Genomic DNA, 23,606 nt, shown 5'->3' with positions numbered 1-23,606 from the left:
GAGACCGCGCCAAGCCACGCAACTTAAAAAGACGACGCGCCTGTGGCTGAGGCAAGGCACGCGTTAAGTGGCAGCGCCGCGTTTTATGCCTGAGGCAATGAGCCAGCCAGCAGTACTAGGGCGGTACTCCGTAGGCGGTGAGATGGTAAGGAGTCGGGGGAGCAGTAAGGCTTAGGCACAAAGGCACAAAGGCATCCGTCATCCAGGCACTCAGGCAGCCAGCAGCCGCGACGGATTCCCCCCCAAATCATTACTATCGGAACGGTTCCTCGATCCTCAGCAACAGGGGTCCATCACTTATCGCAGCCTATTCACGGTCCTTGAGCTTCTCTCCGCCTTAGCAACTTCATCTCCGCTGCCTTCTTCTCCGTGATTATCCCCCCGGCTTAGTATTAGCCGTGAGCTGGTGGGGTTGTGCTTTATTGCGCCTTTATTCATCAGTCCGTTCGTTTGCCCCTGGCCATACCCATTGCATATGACCTCCGAAATCACCACTTCTGGACCATCGTTTTCCCCACTTAGCTTTTATCCTTAATCGTTGTCTCCAATCTATTCCCCCCTGACATCTGCTTCTTATTGTTCCAAACTTTTACGGGATCATTCCAAGTGGGACTCACCAAGCTAACCAATAAGGGTACATTGAATCCAATAAGACTATCGCTGCAGGCTGACACTTGCTTAAGGGCTGCGTTCATTCAAACTTAACCATGGAGTTCCGACCGCTCCAGGGCGCAGGTATGCGGAAACCAATAGCATCCCGGCTTAGTTCCATCTAACGGCATACTAGACAAACTGCAGCGAGTCACCCAGTTGATGGGTACTCTCAGGACAGATCTCAATGACAAGTCCCTGAATTCACAGGGTAAGTTATTGTGGGCTACACCAAGTATCTATCTGACCTCACTTACCTGCATAGAACGGGTCCAAACACTTCTGGAGCTGAGGCAACATGGAACAAACCCTGACAATGCCGGGCCCATCTATTCGAAAGAGGTGAGTGCTGTCATTGCACCTCAAATAGCTGCGATCTAACATGTCTATAGGGAATGGAAATGCTGGCGAAATATGGCGCGGATGCAGACACTGCGGATGTGCGTCGGGCCGCGCTGCGCTGTGTCGCAAACGCTCTTCTGTTAGATCCATCGATGCGCCAGCTTTTCGTGGATACTGGCTACGGAGGTAAATTGGCAGAAAGGCTGAAGGTATGGATGCCATCTCAAAGGGCCAGCCTGGGTCGGAAACTGACCTTAGCAAGTGTGACTCCTCGGAGGATGAGATGGTTATCAGCCGAATCCTGTTTTTGTCTACATACGACACTACTATGGACTTCGAGACACTGATCAAACACCACTCCCTGGGTGACAATGTCAACTACGTGAGTCAACATCTGTCTACAGTATTGTCATTTGCTGACTGGGTACATAGCAAATCGTCCGACATGCCAAACAATTCCCCAAGTCTGGCAAGAAGTCTCTATCACAGATGGATGAATTGGCGCTCACCGATACGCTAAAGCTCATTTTCAACGTCGCAAAGGTCTATCCTGATCTGTCTGCGACATTTTCTTGTTCCATTCCCAACATCTTAAAAATCATCAGCCGCATCGACATTCCTGCAAAGCCTCTGGAAGGCCTGCTCAGCTATCTTCTCAACGCCCTGTCTACTCTCGATCTGGAAAACAAGAAGGGCAAAGTTTTCGAGAGTAGCCCCCTTTTCCCGACTTTCAATCAGAACTGCAACGTGGACAAATTGATCAATATCTTGGACCAAGCTGTATCGGCATACGGCCCTCTCGAGCTTGAAACCAAGTCTATACCCCTCTTCCACTCGCTTGTCACCATCCATGAGATGGCACCGGAGGGTCCCCGTAAATACATGCAATGGCTTCTCTTGCCGGAGGACAGCGACAGAAGTCGTCCGATTGGGCAGTCTGACACGCTTTCATCCAAGCTCTTGAATCTCTCGACTACACCCTATCCCAACCTGAAGGTTGCCATCTCCGAGCTTATGTTTGTGCTTTCCGGGAAGAACGCCGAAAACCTGACCAAAAACATTGGCTATGGATTTGCCGCAGGTCTGTTGGCCTCTCGTGGAATAGAGATTCCCCAGACCGCAGGCGAGGCATTTGCAACCAACCCGAATGGGACCGACTCCGAAATCAACCCGATTACTGGCCAGAAGTGGACTGCGGAACCGAAGGACGAGGGCCCCCCTATGACACGAGAGGAGAAGGAAAGAGAAGCGGAGAGATTGTTTGTGCTCTTTGAACGGTTTGTCTCGTCCCCGGTCTTTTGAACGTTCGGCTACTAATTTCTATATCCAGTGCTCGAGCGAACGGTGTTCTCTCGGTCGAGAACCCCGTCACAAAAGCATTCCATGAAGGAAGATTTGAAGAGTTGCCCGACTCCGATAATGATAGTGACTGAGCTGATAGGCTTCAGCAGTCTTATTTTCCCTGTATCATAATCTAACATGGCTTTCTAACATGGGCAGGCAATGTGCGTCCTCAGGCCTTTGGTCAACTGCCTCATCTATGTACATTTTTCTGCAATCTAGCTGAGGACGCTCAAGTTGGAAGAGCACTACCGAGGCAATTTTAAGCATTATCCTCCAAGCATCTCCCCCTATTCCTCCTATCATCCTGCGCGATCTAGCATCTTCCATTCTATTAATAAGCGGTGGATGGCGGTGGCAGCTCTCACAGTGAGCAAACAGGCAGTACGGAGGAGTTATTGGTTTGTGAGAGGAAACTGGGTCTCCACAGGATCTGTAATCAGAGGCCCCGATAGTGGTTTGTTTGTAATCCTCAAGATTAGGGGCGTAGCGACTCTGTGCAGATAGTCAAATTGGGCGTTGTTGATGACGTACGGCCCGATCGAGCGGCGGGGTTGAAGGCGGCGCAAAAATCTCCGCCCGCGGCAAAAAAAAGACCAGCCAGTCAGTCGCGGGGCAACTGTGAACTCTTTCGATCTCCCTCCAACGACCCAATAGACCATCCATTCCTGAATTCTTGTCATCATACTACACCATTCCTTCCCGGTAGTCAGACACCGACACATACGCCAAAATGTCCAAGCCATTCAACCCCGAGGAGGCGGAGAACCTCGACGATGTATGTCGCTCTTGCGCCTAGCCCCTCCCCTCGAATGTCGCGAAGTGCGAAAGCTGACACCCAGTGTAGATGGAGAAGCAGTTCGCTGTTAAGGGTTCGTCCGATATCCGAAGACTCGCATGATTTTCCCCCGCTCACGATTTCACAGCCGTGGAACACTTGATGACATACTGGTCGATCCTGGAGAAGGTTCCGGGCTCGAAGCTGCGCCTGACGAGGATGGACGACGAGATCCTGGAGTCTTTCCAGAAGGAATTCCCGGACTTCGATCCGGCCGCGACGATCGACGAGGACCAGATGAAGAGCAAGGAGGGCAAGGAGAAGTGGCGTAACTGGATGAACCAGTTCGAGAAGACCGTCCACGACTTCAACTTCGGAACCATGCTGCGCTCCAACCCCAAGTTCGAATACGACCAGGAGACTACAATCTTCGGTGAGTTTCAGTTGTTAGAGGATGCGGTGGTGCGCGGTTGGGTGACCGGCTAACGGTAGTACAGCTATGCGTATGCAATTCTACGCCGTCGAGATCGCCAGGTAAGCCCTTCACTAGATCCAACAGACAATCATTCGCTGACGTTTCGATAAGAAACCGTGCCGGCTTGAACGACTGGGTTTATGAAAAGGCGCAGAAGGCCAGCTCTTAAGCGCGTGGCAGCAGCTTTCCCCTTCTCCGGGCTACGCAGGAACGATGACTGGCGGCAATGATTTGTCCGGGTCCGACCATCCTTGCATTGCTATTGTCCCAACGACTTTGCGATGACTCGAGCCCACGGGTCTAGACGGCAGACCTTTAGCATCTTGTCCCATGGATCTCAACTGGGTGGTTCCGGCATCGCCTATATAGCCCTGTGAAAGAGTGTGGTCCTCCCAACACGCACTCTAGAATATTTCCCTCGGGATCGGAATACCATGTACATACAGTGGGCGGAATTCGTGCAGTTGGAATGCAGTGATGAATAGAAAGACATGTGGTTGACCCTCCCTCTGGTGAAGCCGCGGGAGAACAATGGCAACGCCGGTCCATTGATCTCTGCCCCCTCTAATATGCCCGCATCTGGAAAGGATCGGGGAATAGGCCAGCTAAGATCAAATGAAATGTCGCATATCTCTTTGTTACGATTGTTCTGTCGCTTGGCTTGTGTGTTTCTCGCCTGCTTATCCTTCTTCTATCTCTCTCTCTCTCTCTTGTTCTCTTCCAGCGCCCTTTTACCATCATCACGATGTTGGCGCACTTGTTGCCGAACCATCAAATTCGCCCATCCAAGACATCCTCGACCTGGGCCTACCAGTAAAATTCCATGATGGCGCTCTTTTCCATGAACCGGAAATCGGGGTGGCTGCCACTGTTCAGTTTCACAACCACCAAGCACCTTGTCCCCTTAGCCGGGGGGGTATTCTTCGCCATTCTATCCAGCCTCGCGACTCCCATATTCGCGATAATTCTGGGTCAAATCTTCAACTCTTTCACATCGTTCGGCGGTGGTAAAATCTCGGAACAAGATCTCACACGACAGGTCAATAAACATTGCGCCAGGCTGGCCGTGGTGGGAGCAGCTGCCTGGGTGTGCAATAGTATATACTACATGCTCTTCGTGACATTTGGGGAGCTGCAGGTCCCAAATGCTCGCACGAAGCTATTCCGGGGGCTTCTGAGGAAGAACCAAGAATGGTTCGAGACGCAGCAGGATGGCACGAGGGTCTTCCTGTCTTCACTCCAAGGGTTCGTGACTTCCTTAGATATAGATCTGACCTTCGCCTGTCGCTGACCTGACATGCAGACAAATCGATGATCTGCAGAAAGCAACATCGCTGGCTCTAGGACTTGGATTGCAGTATGTCTTTCGAGCGACCTTCTCGCTGACCATGGCGTTGGTCACCTCCTGGAAACTCACCCTCGTCACTCTGGCCGGAATCCCAATCCTTTCCGCTATAATCTCGGTTCTTTCCGCGAAGACGCACCTGAGATTGGAGGCACAGAAGGATGAGCTGCTGCATTCTTCTAAGATTGTCAGCAATGCGACGACTTCGATAGATGCTGTGAAATGCTTCAATGGGCAAACTACGGAAAACAGAAACTTCGTGGCTAGTATCGACAGAGCGGCCGTGCAGTATCTCGGAAAGGCGTTTTTTACTTCCCTTCAAATCTCGGCGTTACGGCTGATGACGTTTGGCATGTTCGTGCAAGGGTTCTGGTACGGCAGCTCTCTGGTGACGGCAGGGACTCTTTCAGCGGGAAACACACTGAGAACCTTTTGGGGATGCTTGTTGGCTGCGCAGTCGATGGAATTCCTCATGCCGCAGGTCGCCGTGTTGTCGAAAGGGACGGTTGCATCTCTGGCTCTGGTCCACATTTTGAGTGATCGGGCAGATGATGAGGCCCAGGGGGCGATGGGAGGGTCTTCATATCCGGACGTCTGTGAGGGGGGCATCGAAGTCTGCGATGTAAGTGCGCCGGAATTCGTTTGTTGGTGTTGTTGTCTAACTGATTTCCTACTCTAGGTGGTCTTTGCGTATCCATCCCAACCGAGTAGATTTGTCTTGGACTCGACAAGCTTCTTTTTCCCGGCGGGAGAGACAACCTTTGTTATTGGCAAAAGCGGGTCTGGGAAGAGTACCCTTGGACAGCTGCTCACGCGCTTCTATTTACCGGCGTCCGGGGAGATCTTGATTGACGGCCATAACATACAATCGTTGAGTATCGACTGGGTTCGGAATAACATCACCGTTATCGAGCAGCGGAGTGTACTCTTCAATGAATCTATCTTCATGAACATCGCGTTTGGCAGCCGTGATCATGACCACGTTCGAAAGGCCGACGTTCAGGAATGTGTCGATCTTGCAATGCTCCAAGGCATGATCGAGGATTTGCCCAGGGGCATAGACACCTGTGTCGGTCACGGAGGCGGTTTTCTGAGCGGTGGCCAGAGACAGAGGGTGGCGATTGCGCGGGCGCGGTTGCGGGATACACCAATTCTGATCATGGACGAGCCCACCAGTGCCCTGGATGGCACGAATCGTGTTGAAATAATGAGATCTATTCGCGAGTGGCGTCGAGGGAAGACAACGATCATCATCACCCACGACTTGTCCCAGATTCTGGATAACGACTTTGCCTACGTCCTGGACCAAGGCTCGGTTGTCCAAGCCGGATATAGATATGAATTGGAACAGAATCCGAAGTTTTTCCCCACTCCAGATATCCCGGACCCGCCATATCGCCACTCGCAGGCCTTCAACCACGATGTGACTGATGCCAGCGATGTTGTTCATCGACGTTCCGATATTCCCTCGGGATTCTCGAGCAGGAGAACAAGTTACCTCGACTCGGGGTTTTGGTCCAGGGACAAGCCGTTCGGGGAGGATTCGGTTGCGACCTTTGATAACCAGACAAACCGGCAAAGCAATCGCACCTCTGTTATATCTCAGTGGGAATGGAACAGGGCCCATCCGCACCCAGTTGATTCTTCCGGGATGCAAATGTACGAACTTAATTATCTTCCAGTGAACGGAACAAAAGGACACTCCCGACGGTCCAGTATGAACTTCATCCCTGTGAATGGTGCCATCACTGAGATGAAAGCTGTCCAGTCAGACCAGCATACCTCGCAGCCATCCAGACAAACAACACAACTCGAACCACAAGAACGGATGACCTTGCTACAGATTATGCTGACAATATTGCCGAACCTGACCCCAAGACAGCGGCTGCTTCTGGTAATAGGGTGTCTCAGCACACTAGGTCACTCAATGGCCACTCCGATTTTCTCATACTGCCTATCGGAACTCCTCGAGACATTCTATGACAGAAAGACTAGCGCTTCAAGATGGGCATTAGCCGTACTAGGCGTCTCAATAGGCGATGGGGTCGTGTCCTTTTCCATGCACTACCTCTTGGAGCTGTGCGGCCAGGCCTGGGTGGATTGTCTCCGAAAAAAAAGCTTCCAACGCATCCTCGACCAACCTCGCAAATGGTTCGAAGAGGCAGGGAACGAATCTTCCCAACTCACCGCATGTCTCAACCAAAGCGCGGAGGAGATGCGGAACCTGATCGGTCGTTTCGGTGGCTATGTTCTCGTGGCTACCACTGTTACCGTGGTTGCTATCCTGTGGAGTTTGGTTGTTTGTTGGAAATTGACGCTTGTTGCAGTAGCATGCGGTCCTGTGATCTACGCCATCACTCGAGGATTCGAACGGACTAACGGGCTGTGGGAACGACGATGTATTGGGGTCAGAACGGCGGCGTCGGACGTGTTCGTCGAGACGTTCGCGGAGATCCGCACCGTCCGGACGTTGACTCTCGAGCCGTACTTTCATAAGAAGCACATGAAGGCTGCGGCGAAGTGTATGACTCTGGGGTTGAAAAAGGCGCTTTACACCGGCTCGCTCTTTGGGCTTGTGGAGTCGATGATTCTTTTCGTCAGTAGTAAGTGGCATGGTCGTCGTGTTGAATCTCCGGGAAACTAACATTTGCATAGCACTGATATTTTACTATGGTGCGGTCTTGGTGTCGTCACTCGAGTTCACAGTTCAGAATTTGATGACTGTGTTCTCGATACTGTTGTTCAGCATCGGATACGCAGGCACGGTGCTGTCATGGAGTCAGTCGTCTCGATCTACGTCCCTTCTTCGTCTCACTGACGTTCTCATAGTTCCCCAGATTGGTACTTCGCAAGAAATGGCAAACCAGCTGCTACGTCTCGCAAATCTCCCAGACGGCGCTTCTCATGAACACCGCGGAACGCTTCAAATCACCAAAGCGGCCCCTGTGGAAATCAACCGGTTGAACTTTCGATATCCCTCCCGTCCAGAAGCACTTGTCCTGCGAGACGTGTTCCTCCGAATCCCGAAGAACAAATGCACGGCCATCGTTGGACGGTCTGGTTCAGGAAAGTCGACCATAGCGTCCTTGCTGCTAGGTCTCTACGAGACACCTGCGTCGTCCAGAGGCATAACGCCGACCATTTCCCTACGAGGCATTGATATTCAGCGGGTGCACACCCCAACCCTGCGCTCGTTGATAACCATAGTCTCACAACAGCCATCTATCTTCCCGGGAACCATCACCGCCAACATCACCTACGGGCTGGAAGACGGTTCCGCGGTGCACTCCATGTCCAGCGTGCGGGCCGCAGCCCAGGCGGCCGGGATCGACGAATTCGTTACATCACTTCCGGACGGATATCTCACCTTGATTGGGGACGGCGGGGCCGGACTGTCAGGAGGACAAGCCCAGCGGCTGGTAATTGCGCGGGCGCTCGTGCGGCAGCCACAGATCCTGATCCTCGACGAGGCCACCTCCAGCCTCGATCCCAGCAACGCGACGATCATCCGGCAGACCGTGCAGCGACTGGCCGCGGCGCGGCGAGGGCTCACCGTTCTTATCATTACGCACGCAAGGGATATGATGGAGATTGCAGATAATATTATAGTGCTCGAGCAGGGCCGCGTGGTGGAGGAGGGGTCGTACAGGGAGCTTGCGCGTCTGCCAGAGGGGAAATTAAGGGCGCTAATAGACAATCCGGACCCAGAGGAGGGTGAAACAAGCACATGAGTTCATCCCATCTCAACTCTCAAGACGACACCTCGGCAAAGTGACGCTTGAACCACTCGATCGCCTGGTCCTCCGCCTCCAGTGCCTGTCTTTCCACATCCTTCACCATGACATCGGCCCGCACGCAGAATCCATGCCCAGCCCCATAATATATCTTCACCTCCCCCGCACCCTCCTTCTGCGCCAACACGCTCTCAATCTGCTTGATCTGCGGCAACTTCACCGCGCTGTCCAGCTCTCCCATCGCAAAGCTGACGGGGATCGTGATCTTCTCGATATCCCCGGGGATCTCCAACATGCTGGGATGGCCCGTGAAGCCGGCATTGATCAAGGGTTTCCCATCCACCTCGACCCCCTGCGCCAGAAAGACAGTATGCTTCCCACCCCAGCAGAACCCCGCCGCGCCGACCGGAAGCGCAGCGCCTTCGTTCTTGCGGAGCGCGGCGAAGAAGCCCTTCACAATCGGCCACGACTTGACGGGCCGATTGCGGTACATAAACGGGACCATCGCGTACACGGCGCGGAGAACATGATAGCTACCCGGACATACCTCGTCAGCTGTACACACATACCCCAGACATGATATAGCACAAGTATTGTATGATACTCACGGCTTAACCACCCAATCCATCAGCGACCCCGTCTTCATCACCGCCCCGAGGGTTGCAATCGACCAGACGGGTGCAGCATTTCCTATAGATACGTAGTTCACTCAGTATCTTTTTTTCTCTTCCCCTCTTCATCATCAAAATCAAGAACCTGAGGAGAACCCGCATACCCTTCATAAAATCCGGCAAGTAAACCCGATATCCCCCCTTCGCGGCATAATGATCCGCCAGGATACGATTATTGACGAACTCCCACCCGAACGCATCCGGGATGATGACGATAATCCCCTTGGCTTCGCCCTCCGGCTCCGTGACGTAGGCGTCCAGTCCGTGCAGCTTGATCACCTCGCCCCGGGGTGAGCCGGCGTGGACGTTGCCGCTGAAGCAGTCGGGACAAGACATGTTTCTTTTCTCTCGTAGGTAGGAGGTGGTGGGATAGACGACCGACGGAATTTGCGGAACAGACCACTAGAGTGGTAGTTGATAATAAAAAGGACGATCTGAACCGATCCTTTCTTGAGAAAAGGAAAGAGGGGAAGAGAAGGTAGGGCACTCGCAGGCTTTAGGCTGCCTGCCTTATGTATGATCGATCCATGGCTGGTTGGGCTCGGGGGTCATTCGTTAACTCCGATTGTATGGGGGGCCTTACGATTCACGTGGAGGGAAAGCTTAGATGGGAGTGGTGTGTTTGTTTGTCCTCCCCCCCCCGAGTTTGGCGGGTTGGAGTTTGTGGTTAGTGTGTCGTACTCTGTATGGTCAGCATAGATATTAGTATTCCATTCCTCTGCCGTCGTCCTGAAAATTACGAGGGTTCGTAAGTCCGGCTGTTCTGGACCCCCGGTCCATGGTTGGGGGGTTGAAGTCGAAACTCTGTCTGGTGCTGATAAGAGAACCTTGACATCGATACTCTCTACTTACTTACAGTCTGGTAGAGGCTCGGGCGCGGCAACTGGAACAACCGGCCAGAAGTGACGTGTTCTAAAAATGGCACGCGGTGGATGAGCTAAGGAAACCCCCGATTCCCACCTGTCGTTTCATGCTGAGATCGATTTAATTAGTCGGGAGGCTGCGATGGGGTCGTCTTTAATTGGCGTCGAGTCTAAATGATGATAATAATAATTGATGCAACACAGTTCAGCTGGCTGTTCAGGAGGTGGAAAGGGCAGGGCAGAGTAGAGCAGATAGACGATCTCACCAGCCATTTTTTACCCTGGTGGAGGGGCCCAGCCACTTTTCTCTTTTTTCCACTCCTCCTCCTCCTCCTCCTCACTCCGTACTACTTACTACTCCGGCTACTGCTTCATGCACGGCTTAGTCGCCAATCTTGCTTTGGCATGGATTGATTCGCCTCCTCCCCTCTTCATTCGACGACCAACTGCAGCCTGTCTGGGGAGGTTTATTATCGTCACTCTTTGACACCAGCTAGCCGCTGATCTCGTATTCTTCTGTCTCTGTCTCTCTCTCTCTCTCTGTCTCTTTTCTCTTTTCTCTTTTCTTTTCTTTTCTTCCCTCTCTCTCCCCCCCCCCTCACCTCCCCCCTCCTCCCATCCTCCCGTGAAGGCCATGGATCCGGCGATCACTCGTCTTGTCCCTTCTCTACAACAACTACAACAACAATCACCATCACTCTCGCTACTTCTACGCCACCGCCTGCGCCTCATCGCCTGGTCGGATTCGTAATATCTTATTCGCTACCAGCAATCGACCCTGGTCCTCGAGGTCTTTCCCGCAGCCGCCGCCTGTCAGTCCGCTTCAGAACACATAATACTTCATCCGCCAGTTCCGCACCGTTCCCTGTCTAGGCTCCCATTTCCTTCTTTCTCTTTTCCGATCCAGCTTGCCACCTCGCCCACCGGCGTCAGCCGATTGTCGTCCTCTTTCCTGCTGCGTTGCATGTTTCGGGCTCTCGATCTGGGCACATTCCTGATCGCCCAGAATTCCCAGCATGCACATTCCGTACCACTTCCGCCAGTTTGACATCCGTCAGGGTGATCAGGGCCCCAACAACACCTTCCATAACGACAGCGACAGCGACAGCAATGCGGCCCATAAGAGCAGCTCCTCCGACAAGAACAACATCTTCATAATAGTGAGAAAAAAAAACCTTATCCCGGTGGACTCGCATTCTACCTTGGTTCCCTTCCGTAAGCTGACATAACGTTCGAACCGCAGTGTGCCGCCTGCATCATCTTCGTCCTGGCATCCGCCCTCATGATCTTCTTCGTCTTGCGAACCCTCCGTCGAATGGACTGTCGTCCGAAATACCTGCCCGGCAAATTCTTGAAAGATAAGTGGACCAGGTGGAATGTCGGCGTCACTTACGGCCAGGTCGCGGGTGGATCGACAGCGAACAACCGCGATGGGAACGCCACCACCGATGCACCCCCTCAAAGTGGAGCGGAGATGCAGACCAGCACTCCTGCCAACACTACCAACAACAGTAATGTCCGGCGCGACACGTCCGTTCGCTCCGTCATCACGCTCCCGGCCTATTCCCTCAGTCCCAAACCGTCGGAACAGGTCATTGCTCGGGAAGGGGAGCGAGGAGGCATGGATATGGTCATGGAATTCCCCGAAACGGCAGACGAGGAGGAAGCGCGCAGAGAAGGCTTGATGGAGTCCCTGTACCAGATCCGCTTACAACGACGAGAGGAATTGGCCGAGCGCGAGTGGCGGCGACAGGAGCGTCGTGAGGCTCGTGCTCGCGGAGACTATGTCCGCGTCGAACAACTTCGGATGCAAGATCGGAATCGTGGCCGCAACTCCGTCAACGGTAGTGGCTCGAATCTTAGTGCGGCGTTGGCAGAGAGTCGGAATCGTGGGCGCGATAGGCGCATCTCCGCTGTTTCCTACGCGGAGTTGGGTCATGTCCGGCACGACGGGTCGCGTATCAGGGCCAGTTCGCCTGATTCCGATCGTCGTCCTCTCCTGACCGACCCCTCCGGGGTCAGTACGGACACGCCGGATCGATCTTCCGGGTCGATTCTCACCAGCATGCATTCCCGCGGCGAGTCCTACTCGTCGTATCAGTCGGGGGCCACCACCGGCTCCGACGCAGACACCTTGACCCAGGTGCAGTCGCATGCAACCTCCGCCCACTCGGCGGACCACCCTTTGCCAGGGACCGATGAAGGCGATGTGGGCGCCCTGCATATTCCGCCTCCAGACTACGACTACCTGGACTGGGGAGACGCCCCACCCTATGAAAGTCCAGTGGCCGAGAGAGGCGAAAATGCGCCCCCCCAGCTGCGGGAACTGACTCCTCTTCCTACGATCCATATCGACATGGCCAGCCCCATCAGCAACGATCCTGCCACGCCCAGAAATCCCCTGCGCGATGAGCAGGAGGAGCACTTTCCCGCACCCCACCCCACCGAGCAACAGTCTGCGGAGGACCACTCTACCGAGGAACATTCTCTGGTCGAGCCCTCATCTGAAGCACACTCCGTGGAGAGTGAATCTCATGCTCATCAACCGTCGTCATGATTACTCCATTCCCCGGGGGGTTTCATCCCCGGCAGAATGACAATCGGTCGATACCCAGGCGGCGGCGTCCTGCTGCCTCGGATCTTGCATCACAATACCCCGTTACGAGCATGAGCGTTTATGACCCCTCGATACTAGCATCTTCTGTTCCTAATCACCCCACCCCCATCCTCTGTTAATAGTTCATATTTCCTGGATTTATATTAGCCAGCAAGGCGTTCGTGAAGGAGAGCGTATGGGCGGCCTGTTTTCAGCCCACCGAGTGTGTATATTTAGAATCGGGAGGAGCTTGTCTGTCTGATCGTGTTTGCACATATGATTCCGTGTTGGAGAATGAAATTGTGTTCAGTATCCAGCTATATTAAGTTCAGTAACAGTAATTAACTAACTATACTCTGAGTAAGACAAGAATGCAGGTTTGGTTTGGTTTGCCGGCCCGACCGCTCGTGGCCGTGGAATCCAAGGCGGTCAGCAGCTCCACCGGAAAGTAAACAAACCAATGCAGTTCCACTAACTGCGGCAGGAAGGCAACCCAACCTCCTCATTTATTCCCGTCGCAACATCCACCCGCGCCTCTGCGTTAGTCGTCCGGGGTGCCTGCTGGTAGATTGCGTTGCTTCTGGGACAAGGAAGCCGCAGACCTCTTCATTGCCTGGCAATTGCACTCGACCCGACTCGAGGTGTGTTGTGCTGTGTTGTCCGTTGCTGCTTCCCGTCAGAGTTCGGCGACACTAGAAAGACTCGCGCTGGCCCGACGCGCTCGCTGCCAGCTGCCGTCCAAACAACTCCCACGTTCCTCCGCGCAACTCGCACCAGACCGCTCACCAAACTGGAGCAACGAACCCCCCTCGACGCAACCCCAGAAGACACCAAAATCTTTGTTCTGTGTTTGTTTACTTTTTCCCGCTCGACCGAGTCCTAGAGCCAGCGCGCGTCCCCAGCCCCTAACATGTCGCGCGAAGCTACGACGAACAGCTTCGCGTCTTTTGGCTCAGACTTCGACCCTGAACACGAGGCCCTCGCCTCCACGAAAGAGATCGGCGGTAGCCCCCGTCTTCCAGCCATGAACGGCACCGCGAGAAAATACTCCACCATCGAGGAGGAAGAACCCGACTACGCTTTCAACACATCCACCTTCGAACAATACCTCCCCGAGTTCTCCCCGATCGGCACGTCCGAGGAGGAGGATCACGACGACGACAGTATCTCCATCGAGGCCGGACGAGGCCCTTCGAAACCTCCCCGTCGTCTGGACGACTCCAGAAACTCGTACATGAGCATGGAAAACAGCGTCCGCTCGTCCTCACCCGCCGTGAGACTCGACTACCCTACCTCGAATACCCCCCAAAAGTCCGCCCTCCGCAACACGACGAGACGAGCGGTTAGCGAAAATCTGCGCAAGGATGCCCAGATTAGACGCGCTAGTATGGCCCACAAAGAGAACGTTGATCCCCAGGCGGCGAAGTCGGCCCGCAGGGACCAGCGACGGACCTTGTCGGAAATGCACGCGAAGGTGCGTGATTCTTATGAAGGGTCCTTGATTGAGGATGAAAGACCCCCGTTTGCCACGAACAGTGCGCGTCCGACACGCTTTGGAAACCCCAACCTCTCTCATCAGATTGCCGACGCCGTGGAGAAGGCTTCCCAGGAGGCTTATGCCCGAGAGCTTCGTCGCGGAAAGACCGCCAACAGCACGCGCAATGTGCCTAACAACGCGGGTGATACTGGCACCCAGCAGTCGTTCCTTCTGCCGGACCTTCCTAATCTGTCCGAGCTGGTCTCGGGCGTGTATGAAGACGGCACCCCGGTCTATACACGTCAGCATAAGAATCGCACTACGCGATTTGTGTCACCCCCCGATGTCACGGACGTGTCATTTACTCGCGAACATATGCCGCTCGACGCGGTCCCCATTCCAGAGGATGAAAAGGCCTTGTTTGTCTCATTGAGACTGCTTCAGGACAAGGTTTCGGAGCTGGAGAGGACCAAAGCTGAAACTGAACGGCGAATGGATGATATGAGACGGGAGAACGAAACTTTGAAGGCAAACAAGTCTCGCCATAAGGATAAGCACGGTCGTAGCCGAGCATACGAATCCGAGGAGGATGAGTATAGGAGGGATAGACTTGCGAGTGATAATCAAAGTAAGTGCTCTGGGTAAGAGCTTCATCGCCATACTAACTCTATGCCAGAGCTGGACGCAGCCAACCTCGCTTTGCAGAACAAGCTGGATATCATCGAAAGGAAGGCCCAGATTCAAGAGTCGAGCCTGAAACGGCTGAACCGCGAGCGCGATATGGCCGTCTCCCAGCTGGGGGTGGCTTATCTTGAAACCCAGGAACTCAAGAGTGAGAATGAAAATCTTCGCCAGGAGAATGCAGGACTCAAGGCACAGTTGACCAAGATCTTATCATCTGGCTCCAAGAATCGTGACGACACTGTTGACTCGGAGCAATCTTCTTTGACCGACGCAAGCGACTCAGACAGCCAGCTCGACACGCAACGAAGCAGGAACACCGGCCGGAGCACCAAGGAAGTTACTTCGAAGAGCTCGCGCTCGCGATCCAAGTCTGCACGCCAGGAGGATTCGCGCGCCAAGGTCTCGACGCAGGTCGACAAGGAGATCTCTCGACTCGAGCAAGAACGTGCGGACGAGGCCTTGTTCTCCATCGACGTCCCCCAGTACAGAGAAAAGCTGAGGGCAAAAGCAGAAAAGTCCAAGAGCCGATCGCAGGCCAACGATGTGAACACGAAGAAGCAGCCGAACACTGGCAAGCAGCGCGTCAAGCGCGTGGTTCTAGAGGAGGTCGACGTGACTGAGCCTGTCGAGTCCACTGGAGAGGTCACTGGAAATACGAAGAAATCCAGCACAACCGAAGAGGACTTGACCCTGCTCAGCTTTGTTGATGTGAGTTATCCTCCTGGGTTTCACTATATTCCGTTACTTACTGGTGCCCAGGAACGCGAAATTGCTCAGCTGCGAAAGACGCTGGAAGAGGAACGACTGGCTCGCAAGCGCCGGCAGTCAAACACAACTAAGGAGCCGGCGGCGAACGAAACGGGAAATACCACCCGCCAGAGTCTGCCCAAGTCGACGGTTCCCAGGAAGTCCTCACTGAAAGAAAGCAAGGGGGTGCCGAACAGACCCGCCTCAGCAATGGGCGACTTGACCGCCACGTCCAAGGCTAGTGTGGTTGAAGGGGATAGCAATCTGTCGGTACCTGCTGAGCGCCCAAGACGGCATTCAGATCATTCTGCGGCGGCTACTTCCCAGCGGCGTCGCCGCCGGGTCGCTGAGGACATGACATCTGCGTACCTCCTGCCCGACCTCACTTTCAACCCTGCCGGTTTGGCCATCGAGAATTTGGCAAAGCTTCCTGAAGCCACGCAACGGGCACTCGACAATGCCACCCAGCACAAGGGCAAGAACTGCACGGTCTGCAAACGCAGCATTCCCGGTGATGCCTGCGACCATACCGAGGAGGCAGTGAAGATCCCCAAGCCCATTCCTGTGTCCGAGCGTATGCCTGAGCCTTCTCCTTATAACGAGGAGCCGACTATGCGGCCCGCTCAAGCGCCCGAGCTTGCCCTTGCCACGGTGCTGAAGGCCTTGGAGGATGAGCTCGCCCATTTGAAGATGCAACTGGTGACATACCAGGCCGCATACAACAAGATGGACGCGTCGTTGAGTAAACGCCAGAGGAAGACACTGGGCGAGAAGATCGAGAAGGTGTTGCAGGACATTGATATGAAGGCCGACCAGATCTACGCGCTTTACGATGTCCTGGAGGGACAGAAGCAGGACGGTCGTGAGATGACTGAGCAGGAGATGGAGGTGACTCTTCAATCGATCGGAATCGATGCGGGTGTGGGACGGGCAGCAGATGTTACTGGTACCACGGATAGATCCACACGCAAAGGACTTGAGCCGGACTATGATGAAGACGACGAGCTTCCCTGGGAAGGATTTGAGAGTACGCTGGAGATCACTGGGAGGAGTGTTGGAAGCCGCCGACACTAGTCTGGATATCGGTGCTGTGTTTTCGTGTTTGAGTTGTGCTTAGCTTTCTTTTTTTTCTCTTTTTTCTTGATTTCCCCTATTGAGTTTGTGCTTTTGTGCCATTAATTTCCTACTTGTGTTACTTTTCTTCTATAACTCTTATCTTCCTTTTTCTCTTCCGCTTTTCCATCTGATGCAGACGTGGTGTTTTCGGATCAGGTTGCAGACTGATTTCGGTGTATGTCCCTGGTTCTTGAGAGCCTGTTGACGCGTTTACCTTCGAGTTGATACTTGAGATGTCTACCAGTCGTCTGGCGTTTCCTTGAGCGTCCTCCAGCTTTTGTGTCTCTTGCTTGAGAATCTGCTGATACTCCGAGCCTTAGCGATACTTGGGTGTATGTCCGCCAGTCTATGGCGTTTGAGTGTCCCCGAGAGTCCTTTGGCTTACTGTGTCCATTTTTGAGAGCTTGTTGATGCGCACGCCTGTGAGTTGATGCTTGGGAGTGTCTGCCAGTAACTCGGTGTTTCTTCGAGTCCTCTGGTTCGTGTCTGTTGCTTGGGATCTGCTGATACTGCAAGCCTTCGAGCGATACTTGGGTGTATGTCCGCCATGTCTGGCGTTTGAGTGTCCCTGAGAGTCCTTGGGCTTACTGTGTCTATTGCCTGAGTTGGTTTGACATTGACGGACTGTACCTCTCCGTCATGACTTTGACCTTGCGACACGCAACTGTACCCCCCCTCACCTTACCTCACCTTCCCTTCTTCTCTTTGTCCTTATAGTGTTGGATATGGCGCTTGTCTGAGTCGGTTGCATGGTAGGATTGGATAGGCTTTGCGTTGTAATAGTATGATTGGCCCATTACTCTGTGATGTCGTACATAAGACTCCTCCGATTCCTGGATGCTGGGAGGTAAGGGAGGGATGGTGGTGGTGGCTGGGCTAGACCGGAAGGGGCGTAGGGGCGATGACAAGCTTCGGGTGGGTTTTTGGGTCATCGGCCAGCCTTCTTCGGCTCGGTCGGTTCTCCTCCACTTTTCTTTTTCCATATCTCTCTCCTCTCCTGCCCCGGACCACTGGATCTGCCTATTTTCCAGACATTCTGCCCCCGTTTGACTTTGGTTCCCCCCGAGAGATCATCTCTGTCATCTCTACATGCCCTCCCCACTCCACCATGACCCTCCCACCCGGCACACCGACCATGTAGATCCGCACGCGACCGTCGCCACCGCGGCCAGCGCCTCTCATCTCCGCAAAGACCCGTCGCAGCCGGAAACCCAATTCCTGTCCCCGACCATCTCCCTCGACCACTACACTGACAACGAAGACGACGAGGAGAGCTTCAACACGGCCATCCACGACGGTAGCTCCGCTCAGACTCGCATACTCGCCCCCGCCCCCGATTTCACCTCGCGACGCTTATCAGTTGATATCGCCAACAGCAGCGACGAGGACAGCGACGACGACGACGACGATGACGGTCCCAGTTCCAATGACTCTTCCGCTGACGAAAAGACCGTCTCCTGGTTTTCGCTGCCGCACAAGAGCCAATTGGCCATCCTGACCATCGCTCGACTCTCGGAGCCGCTCACCCAGACCTCCCTCCAGGCTTACATGTTCTACCAGCTCAAGTCGTTCGATCCCTCGCTGCCGGACTCTACCATCTCCACGCAGGCGGGCATCCTGCAGGGCAGCTTCACCGCCGCGCAGTTTCTGATGTCCGTTTGGTGGGGGCGACTGGCCGACGCAGAGTGGATGGGGAGGAAGCGCGTGCTGCTGATTGGGTTGTTTGGGACTAGTATCTCATGTTTGGGGTTCGGGTTCTCCAAGTCGTTTGTCACCGCCGCGGTGTTTCGCACGTTGGGTGGCGTGTTGAATAGTAATGTCGGGGTTATGAGGACGATGATTGCGGAGATTATCGAGGAGAAGAAGTGAGTTGTCTGTCTGCCTGCTCTCCGGGCGGGCTTTCTTGTCGCGTGTGTGCCTTGTGCTGACCACCTCAGGTACCAATCTCGAGCGTTCCTCTTGCTTCCCATGTGCTTCAATATCGGAGTAATCATTGGCCCGGTTATTGGAGGTGCTCTGGCGGATCCCCTGAAGAGCTATCCGCATTTGTTTGGTCCGGGGACGCTGTTCGGCGGCGAGGATGGGGTGGGCTGGATGCGGAAGTGGCCCTTCGCGCTGCCGAATGTGCTCAGTGCTATCTTTATCTTCATCTCCGTTTTGGCTGTCTTCTTTGGTCTGGATGAGGTATGTTTGATGTTTCTTGTGACTCCTGGAGGTGCGCTGCTAACCTGTGTATGTGTAGACGCACGAGGTTGCGCGCTATCGGAGCGACTGGGGTCGCAAGCTGGGACGGAGAATCGCGCGGTCGTTCTCGCGTCGGGGCCCGTATTATCGCCGTCTGACCGAGCATCCGGACGACGAATCCATGTACATCGACGGCAGCGTGGCGAGCAGGTCGAACCCCTCCAGTCCGCTTCGCTCGCGCGCTCGCCCCCCTCACAAGCGAGCCAGCTTCGGACAGATCTGGACGCCCAATGTCCTTCTCACGCTACTGGCCCAATTCCTCCTGGCGTTCCACACCAGCGCCTTCAACTCCCTTACCTTCACCTTCCTGCCGACCCCCCGAGCCCCGGAGGGCAGCCGCGACGGATGGTTCCGGTTCGGCGGTGGGCTGGGCTTGCCGTCGTCCCGGGTCGGCATGGCGACGGCCATCATCGGAATCATCGGCCTCCCCCTGCAGATCTTCGTCTACCCCCGGGTCCAAGGACACCTAGGCACGCTGCGATCTTTCCGGTGGTTCCTGCCCTTCTCGCCGCTAGCGTACGCCCTGATGCCCTTCCTCCTGGTGATCCCGCGCGTGGCCTGGCTGGTCTGGCCTGCATTCACGTTCGTCGTGGGCCTGCAGGTCGTCTCCCGCACCTTCGCCCTCCCCGCCGCGGTCATCCTGGTCAGCAACTCCGTCTCCGACCCGTCCGTTCTCGGCACGATCAACGGGATAGCGCAGAGCGTCTCCAGCGGCGCACGCACGCTGGGCCCGTTCCTCGGTGGCTGGGGGCTCGGACTCGGATTGGAGTATAACTTCGTCGGGGGAATCTGGTGGGCCCTGGCCCTGGAGTCGCTGGTGGGCTGGCTCGTGCTCTTCTTCATCTTCGAAGGCAAGGGCATCGAGAAGCGGAAACGCACGGAGGAGATCGAGGAGCCGGACGAGCGCCGTTGAAATTCGGACGGCCGAATGAACGAAAGAATCAATTTGTATATACTATACACGAATGCTGGGCATCTTATTTACTTGTGAGGCGGACTGTCATGATATGATATGATATATACGAAGCCATGTCCGGATACGATAGATGATTATTACGTTACCCATTAACTTCAATTTGATATAGCATGCGCTATCATTGTTTTGTTGTCGTGATTCGGGAACGTAACGTGACGTAGTAAGAAATAGATGCAAGCATACCTTGAAGACCAGCTCAAGATCCAACCAGCCCCACCTTCGCCACCACGCCAAATGCAAGTAGGATGATGAAAGAACATCTCACTCATCCCCATCCAGCAGCCACAAACGCCCGAATGGCCAACACCGCATCCCCATCGTGTCTCCTTAACAGCTCCGTCGCGCGCACCTTGCTCAGATCCAGCTCGTTGACCTGTCGAACACAAAAACCAACCATTATATTAGCATGGTCCTCGGAAACCAAGTCCTCCCAGTCCCAACCATAGTCCTCCATAACCAGCACACCCCCAAGAATCAAGAAAGGCTAAAACATAACATACCAAAAGATTCACATCCTCCACCGCAATCTTCGCACCACTAGCACCCCTCCTCTTCCCTCCCTCGCCATCCGCCTCGCCATCCCCCTTCCTATGTGCCTGCGCCTGCGCGTGTGCCATTTCCACTGTTGCCGCTGCTGTCGCCGTCGGCTTCTGCCCAGCCGCAATCTCCAACCGACTCATCGCCTTCCCGAGGGCTTCCTGGTCCGCCGCGGAGGGCGGTTTCGGCGTGGAGTCGGAGCGGGAGTCTGTGGCGATTTGGGTCGTGTGTAGGGAAGACAGCGCGGCCGCGGCTTTGCGGTCTTCGGCGTTGGTGGGGGGTTGGGCGTGGGGATGGGGATGGCCGGAGGAGGGGGAGGGGTCGGTGTGGGCGTGGGCGGAGGGGATGGAGTCGGACATGTTGATGTTGATATGGAGATATTCTTGGCTGTTGATTGGAGTGTTGATTGAATAATCGATTGAGGGTATGTAGACAGTAGTAGTAGTAGTTAACTAGGTTAATACGTCATACGTTATCCCCCCTTTCACACCACGTCTAGCCCGAAACAGACTAGTGGCGAGATGACTCAACCCGGAATCCGCGAATAACCGGCCGGTTTTGTGCTCGAATGGTCTTGGTTTATTGTGTGTGTGTAACTTAATTGCTGTCTCTTTCTCCTTTCTTCCTGTTCTCATCTTCTGTCTTCGTTCTGCCATCCATTGGAGTTGAGTATCTGTTGATAGTCATACTCCGTACTACCCCGACTTTCGGTCTGCAGTGGGGAAATCCACATCCACATCCACATCCACATCCATATCCACATCCACTTGTCCGGTTGACGGTTGACGGTTGACGGTTGACGGTTGACGGTTGACGTGCTTGGCGTCGATCTACCATCTCATATCATCACTTCGTACCGTACATTCAATCAGGTTCCGATTTCAATTCCAATTCCAATGTCGACAACCACGAGCACAGCTATGGATGGTACTAGTGCTGGTGCTGGTGCTAGTGCGGACGCTTGGTCCCCGAGCTGTGCGTTACTTTCATTTCCTTTCCCTCTTGTCTTGTCTGCCCTCCGTCAATTGTACTGCTAACACACCGATAATCCAATTCCAGCCTGGACCTCCAAACCCATCAAGCAAGATGTCGTCTATGATGATGCAGAAGGCGTGCAGGCTGCGCTGGAGAAATTGCAAAAGTTGCCTCCGTTGGTGACTACCCAGGAGGTGAGATTGAATCTGTTGTTTGGTAGTGTCCGGCTGATATGTTTGTTGCTGATGGCTAATGGGAGTAGGTCAATAATTTGAAGAAGAGCTTGAAGAATGTCGCCCTGGGGAAGGCGTTTGTTCTGCAGGGTGGTAGGTTTCCTCCCCATGTTTCTCTTTTCTGGGTTGAGAGGCATGTATAATGATGATGGCATGATACTAATCCTCCCAGGCGACTGCGCCGAGCTATTCGACTACTGCAACCAGGACATGATCGAAGCGAAAGTCAAGCTGCTCCTGCAGATGAGTCTGGTCCTGATTTGGGGTTCGTCTCCCACCTGAACAGCGTAAACTACCCAGCTAACAGCCCCAGGCGCCAACAAGCCCGTCGTCCGCATCGCCCGAATTGCTGGCCAATTCGCCAAGTGAGACCCCCGTCCCTCTGCTCTACATCAACCCTAGCACCTACACTAATGTCACCACAGACCCCGCTCCAGCCCCATGGAAACCGTCAACGGGGTCGAAATGCCCTCCTTCCGCGGCGACAACATCAACGGGTTCGACGCGACGCCCGAATCGCGACGCCCGGACCCATCGCGGCTGGTGTCCGCATACTTCCACTCCGCCGCAACCCTCAACTACCTGCGCGCGTCGCTCTCCTCGGGCCTCGCCGACCTGCACTCCCCGCTAGACTGGGGCCTGGGGCACGTCATCACGCCCTCCATCCGCGAGAAATACACCAAGATCGTCAACCGAGTCAAAGACGCCCTGCGATTCATGCAGACCGTCGGCATCGACACCGACCGCGGCGTCGAGACCGTCGACGTCTACACCAGCCACGAGGGCCTCCTCCTCGAATACGAACAGAGTCTCGTCCGACTTCTCAAGAACCCCCTTCCATCGCCGTCCCCATACACCATCACCAACAACCCCTTCTCGGCCACCACCCCTCCCCCTCCCCAACCCCAGCCCGCCACGACCCTGCCCCTCAAATCCTACTACGCCACCTCCTCCCACTTCCTCTGGATCGGCGACCGCACACGACAACTCAACGGCGCGCACCTCGAATTCTTCCGCGGCCTCGCCAACCCGATCGGCATCAAAATCGGCCCCAGCATCACCCCCACCGAACTCATCACCCTCCTCGACACCGTCAACCCGTCCCGCGAGATCGGCAAAGTCACCCTGATCTCCCGGTACGGCGCGTCCAAAATCTCCACCTATCTCCCCGCGCACATCGCGGCCGTGCAATCCTCCGGCCACATCCCGGTGTGGCAATGCGACCCGATGCACGGCAACACGCAGACCACGCCGTCGGGCATCAAGACGCGGCACTTCAGCGACATCTTGTCCGAGCTGAAGCAGGCGCTGGAGATCCATCGCTCCTGCGGCAGTTTCCTGGGCGGCATGCATCTGGAGTTGACCGGGGAGGCCGTTACGGAGTGTGTGGGTGGTGCGGCCGGGTTGACGGAGGAGGGGCTCAGCGAGAGGTATACCACGTTTTGTGATCCGAGGTTGAATGAGAAGCAGGCGTTGGAGTTGGCGTTTTTGGTCGCGGGGTTTTATAGGGAGGTGGATGATGAGGTCGTTTGATTTGATTTTATCATCTTCCTGTTTCTTCTGTGGGTAGTGTGTTTAGTATTTGTTCAATTGGGGGGGTTTTTAAAGAAGGAAGGGGGGACCGTCCTGGCAGTCGGGTTGGTTCAGTTCGGGTTGATTTTCGGGTCGATCATGCATGCTATACCGAGTTCTTTATTACCTACTAGTAGGTAGGATGCCTGTGTACCCGGTGAAAATCTGAAAATAGTCAAGAGTGGTTTCTCATATTTACTTCAACTACAGAGAAACTATCACTGATGTCTACGCAAAGCAAGATTCAAA

General features: G+C 54.6%; 7 protein-coding genes across 7 annotated transcripts; 5 read left to right on the top strand and 2 right to left on the bottom strand.

The window, feature by feature from the left end:
* The first annotated feature begins 479 nt into the window (after positions 1-479).
* On the top strand, positions 480-2,578 carry BO70DRAFT_220255 (synembryn). Its single transcript, XM_025538718.1, has 7 exons — positions 480-735; positions 788-862; positions 917-993; positions 1,044-1,202; positions 1,256-1,375; positions 1,426-2,270; positions 2,324-2,578. Exons 1-7 carry the CDS (start codon positions 708-710, stop codon positions 2,424-2,426), a joined length of 1,407 nt encoding a protein of 468 aa, XP_025400607.1. The 5' UTR covers positions 480-707; the 3' UTR covers positions 2,427-2,578.
* A 603-nt stretch (positions 2,579-3,181) lies between these two features.
* BO70DRAFT_360869 (polysaccharide biosynthesis domain-containing protein) lies at positions 3,182-4,214 on the top strand. Its single transcript, XM_025542898.1, has 3 exons — positions 3,182-3,545; positions 3,610-3,646; positions 3,699-4,214. The coding sequence occupies exons 1-3, from the start codon at positions 3,275-3,277 to the stop codon at positions 3,754-3,756; spliced, it is 366 nt and encodes a 121-aa protein (XP_025400606.1). The 5' UTR covers positions 3,182-3,274; the 3' UTR covers positions 3,757-4,214.
* Positions 4,215-4,428: 214 nt separating this feature from the next.
* BO70DRAFT_288726 (ABC transporter ATP-binding protein) lies at positions 4,429-8,663 on the top strand (the record flags this gene model as incomplete). Its single annotated transcript, XM_025539288.1, has 5 exons — positions 4,429-4,832; positions 4,891-5,554; positions 5,612-7,535; positions 7,588-7,710; positions 7,762-8,663. The coding sequence occupies 5 exons, from the start codon at positions 4,429-4,431 to the stop codon at positions 8,661-8,663; spliced, it is 4,017 nt and encodes a 1,338-aa protein (XP_025400605.1).
* Positions 8,664-8,672: 9 nt separating this feature from the next.
* Positions 8,673-9,763, bottom strand: BO70DRAFT_220224 (dienelactone hydrolase family protein). Its single transcript, XM_025538717.1, has 3 exons — positions 9,442-9,763; positions 9,275-9,356; positions 8,673-9,199 (listed from the first exon to the last, which is right to left on the bottom strand). The coding sequence occupies exons 1-3, from the start codon at positions 9,671-9,673 to the stop codon at positions 8,683-8,685; spliced, it is 831 nt and encodes a 276-aa protein (XP_025400604.1). The 5' UTR covers positions 9,674-9,763; the 3' UTR covers positions 8,673-8,682.
* A 1,453-nt stretch (positions 9,764-11,216) lies between these two features.
* Positions 11,217-19,977, top strand: BO70DRAFT_370135 (uncharacterized protein; the record flags this gene model as incomplete). Its single annotated transcript, XM_025544720.1, has 8 exons — positions 11,217-11,360; positions 11,444-12,718; positions 13,680-14,901; positions 14,950-15,665; positions 15,717-16,731; positions 17,962-18,685; positions 18,758-19,004; positions 19,063-19,977. 8 exons carry the CDS (start codon positions 11,217-11,219, stop codon positions 19,975-19,977), a joined length of 6,258 nt encoding a protein of 2,085 aa, XP_025400603.1.
* A 318-nt stretch (positions 19,978-20,295) lies between these two features.
* On the bottom strand, positions 20,296-20,990 carry BO70DRAFT_360863 (huntingtin-interacting protein K). Its single transcript, XM_025542897.1, has 2 exons — positions 20,541-20,990; positions 20,296-20,413 (listed from the first exon to the last, which is right to left on the bottom strand). Exons 1-2 carry the CDS (start codon positions 20,934-20,936, stop codon positions 20,306-20,308), a joined length of 504 nt encoding a protein of 167 aa, XP_025400602.1. The 5' UTR covers positions 20,937-20,990; the 3' UTR covers positions 20,296-20,305.
* A 246-nt stretch (positions 20,991-21,236) lies between these two features.
* BO70DRAFT_334028 (3-deoxy-7-phosphoheptulonate synthase class II) lies at positions 21,237-23,581 on the top strand. Its single transcript, XM_025541001.1, has 6 exons — positions 21,237-21,552; positions 21,637-21,746; positions 21,815-21,878; positions 21,958-22,050; positions 22,099-22,150; positions 22,211-23,581. The coding sequence occupies exons 1-6, from the start codon at positions 21,474-21,476 to the stop codon at positions 23,316-23,318; spliced, it is 1,506 nt and encodes a 501-aa protein (XP_025400601.1). The 5' UTR covers positions 21,237-21,473; the 3' UTR covers positions 23,319-23,581.
* Positions 23,582-23,606: the final 25 nt, after the last annotated feature.

The sequence above is a fragment of the Aspergillus heteromorphus genome (assembly GCF_003184545.1).
Source record: "Aspergillus heteromorphus CBS 117.55 chromosome Unknown BO70scaffold_8, whole genome shotgun sequence".
Taxonomy (NCBI): Eukaryota; Fungi; Ascomycota; class Eurotiomycetes; order Eurotiales; family Aspergillaceae; genus Aspergillus; species Aspergillus heteromorphus.
The sequence above is the reverse complement of the archived record's forward strand: the minus strand, read 5'-3'. Positions and strand labels throughout refer to the sequence as shown.

What these genes read in the sequence shown, in the direction of transcription:
- BO70DRAFT_220255 (XM_025538718.1), top strand. Translation starts at nt 708, where the DNA reads ATGGAGTTCCGACCGCTCCAGGGCGCAG. An exon ending in CCGACCGCTCCAGGGCGCAG is followed by an intron (nt 736 to 787) that starts GTATGCGGAAAC and finishes ACGGCATACTAG; the next exon opens with ACAAACTGCAGCGAGTCACC. An exon ending in TGGGTGACAATGTCAACTAC is followed by an intron (nt 1,376 to 1,425) that starts GTGAGTCAACAT and finishes CTGGGTACATAG; the next exon opens with CAAATCGTCCGACATGCCAA.
- BO70DRAFT_360869 (XM_025542898.1), top strand. Translation starts at nt 3,275, where the DNA reads ATGACATACTGGTCGATCCTGGAGAAGGTTCCGGGCTCGAAGCTGCGC. An exon ending in CCAGGAGACTACAATCTTCG is followed by an intron (nt 3,546 to 3,609) that starts GTGAGTTTCAGT and finishes ACGGTAGTACAG; the next exon opens with CTATGCGTATGCAATTCTAC. An exon ending in TACGCCGTCGAGATCGCCAG is followed by an intron (nt 3,647 to 3,698) that starts GTAAGCCCTTCA and finishes CGTTTCGATAAG; the next exon opens with AAACCGTGCCGGCTTGAACG.
- BO70DRAFT_220224 (XM_025538717.1), bottom strand. Translation starts at nt 9,673, where the DNA reads ATGTCTTGTCCCGACTGCTTCAGCGGCAACGTCCACGCCGGCTCACCC. An exon ending in CTTGCCGGATTTTATGAAGG is followed by an intron (nt 9,357 to 9,441) that starts GTATGCGGGTTC and finishes ACGTATCTATAG; the next exon opens with GAAATGCTGCACCCGTCTGG. An exon ending in ATGGATTGGGTGGTTAAGCC is followed by an intron (nt 9,200 to 9,274) that starts GTGAGTATCATA and finishes ATGTCCGGGTAG; the next exon opens with CTATCATGTTCTCCGCGCCG.
- BO70DRAFT_360863 (XM_025542897.1), bottom strand. Translation starts at nt 20,936, where the DNA reads ATGTCCGACTCCATCCCCTCCGCCCACGCCCACACCGACCCCTCCCCC. An exon ending in TGGAGGATGTGAATCTTTTG is followed by an intron (nt 20,414 to 20,540) that starts GTATGTTATGTT and finishes TGTGTTCGACAG; the next exon opens with GTCAACGAGCTGGATCTGAG.
- BO70DRAFT_334028 (XM_025541001.1), top strand. Translation starts at nt 21,474, where the DNA reads ATGTCGACAACCACGAGCACAGCTATGGATGGTACTAGTGCTGGTGCT. An exon ending in GAGTCTGGTCCTGATTTGGG is followed by an intron (nt 22,051 to 22,098) that starts GTTCGTCTCCCA and finishes TAACAGCCCCAG; the next exon opens with GCGCCAACAAGCCCGTCGTC. An exon ending in ATTGCTGGCCAATTCGCCAA is followed by an intron (nt 22,151 to 22,210) that starts GTGAGACCCCCG and finishes ATGTCACCACAG; the next exon opens with ACCCCGCTCCAGCCCCATGG.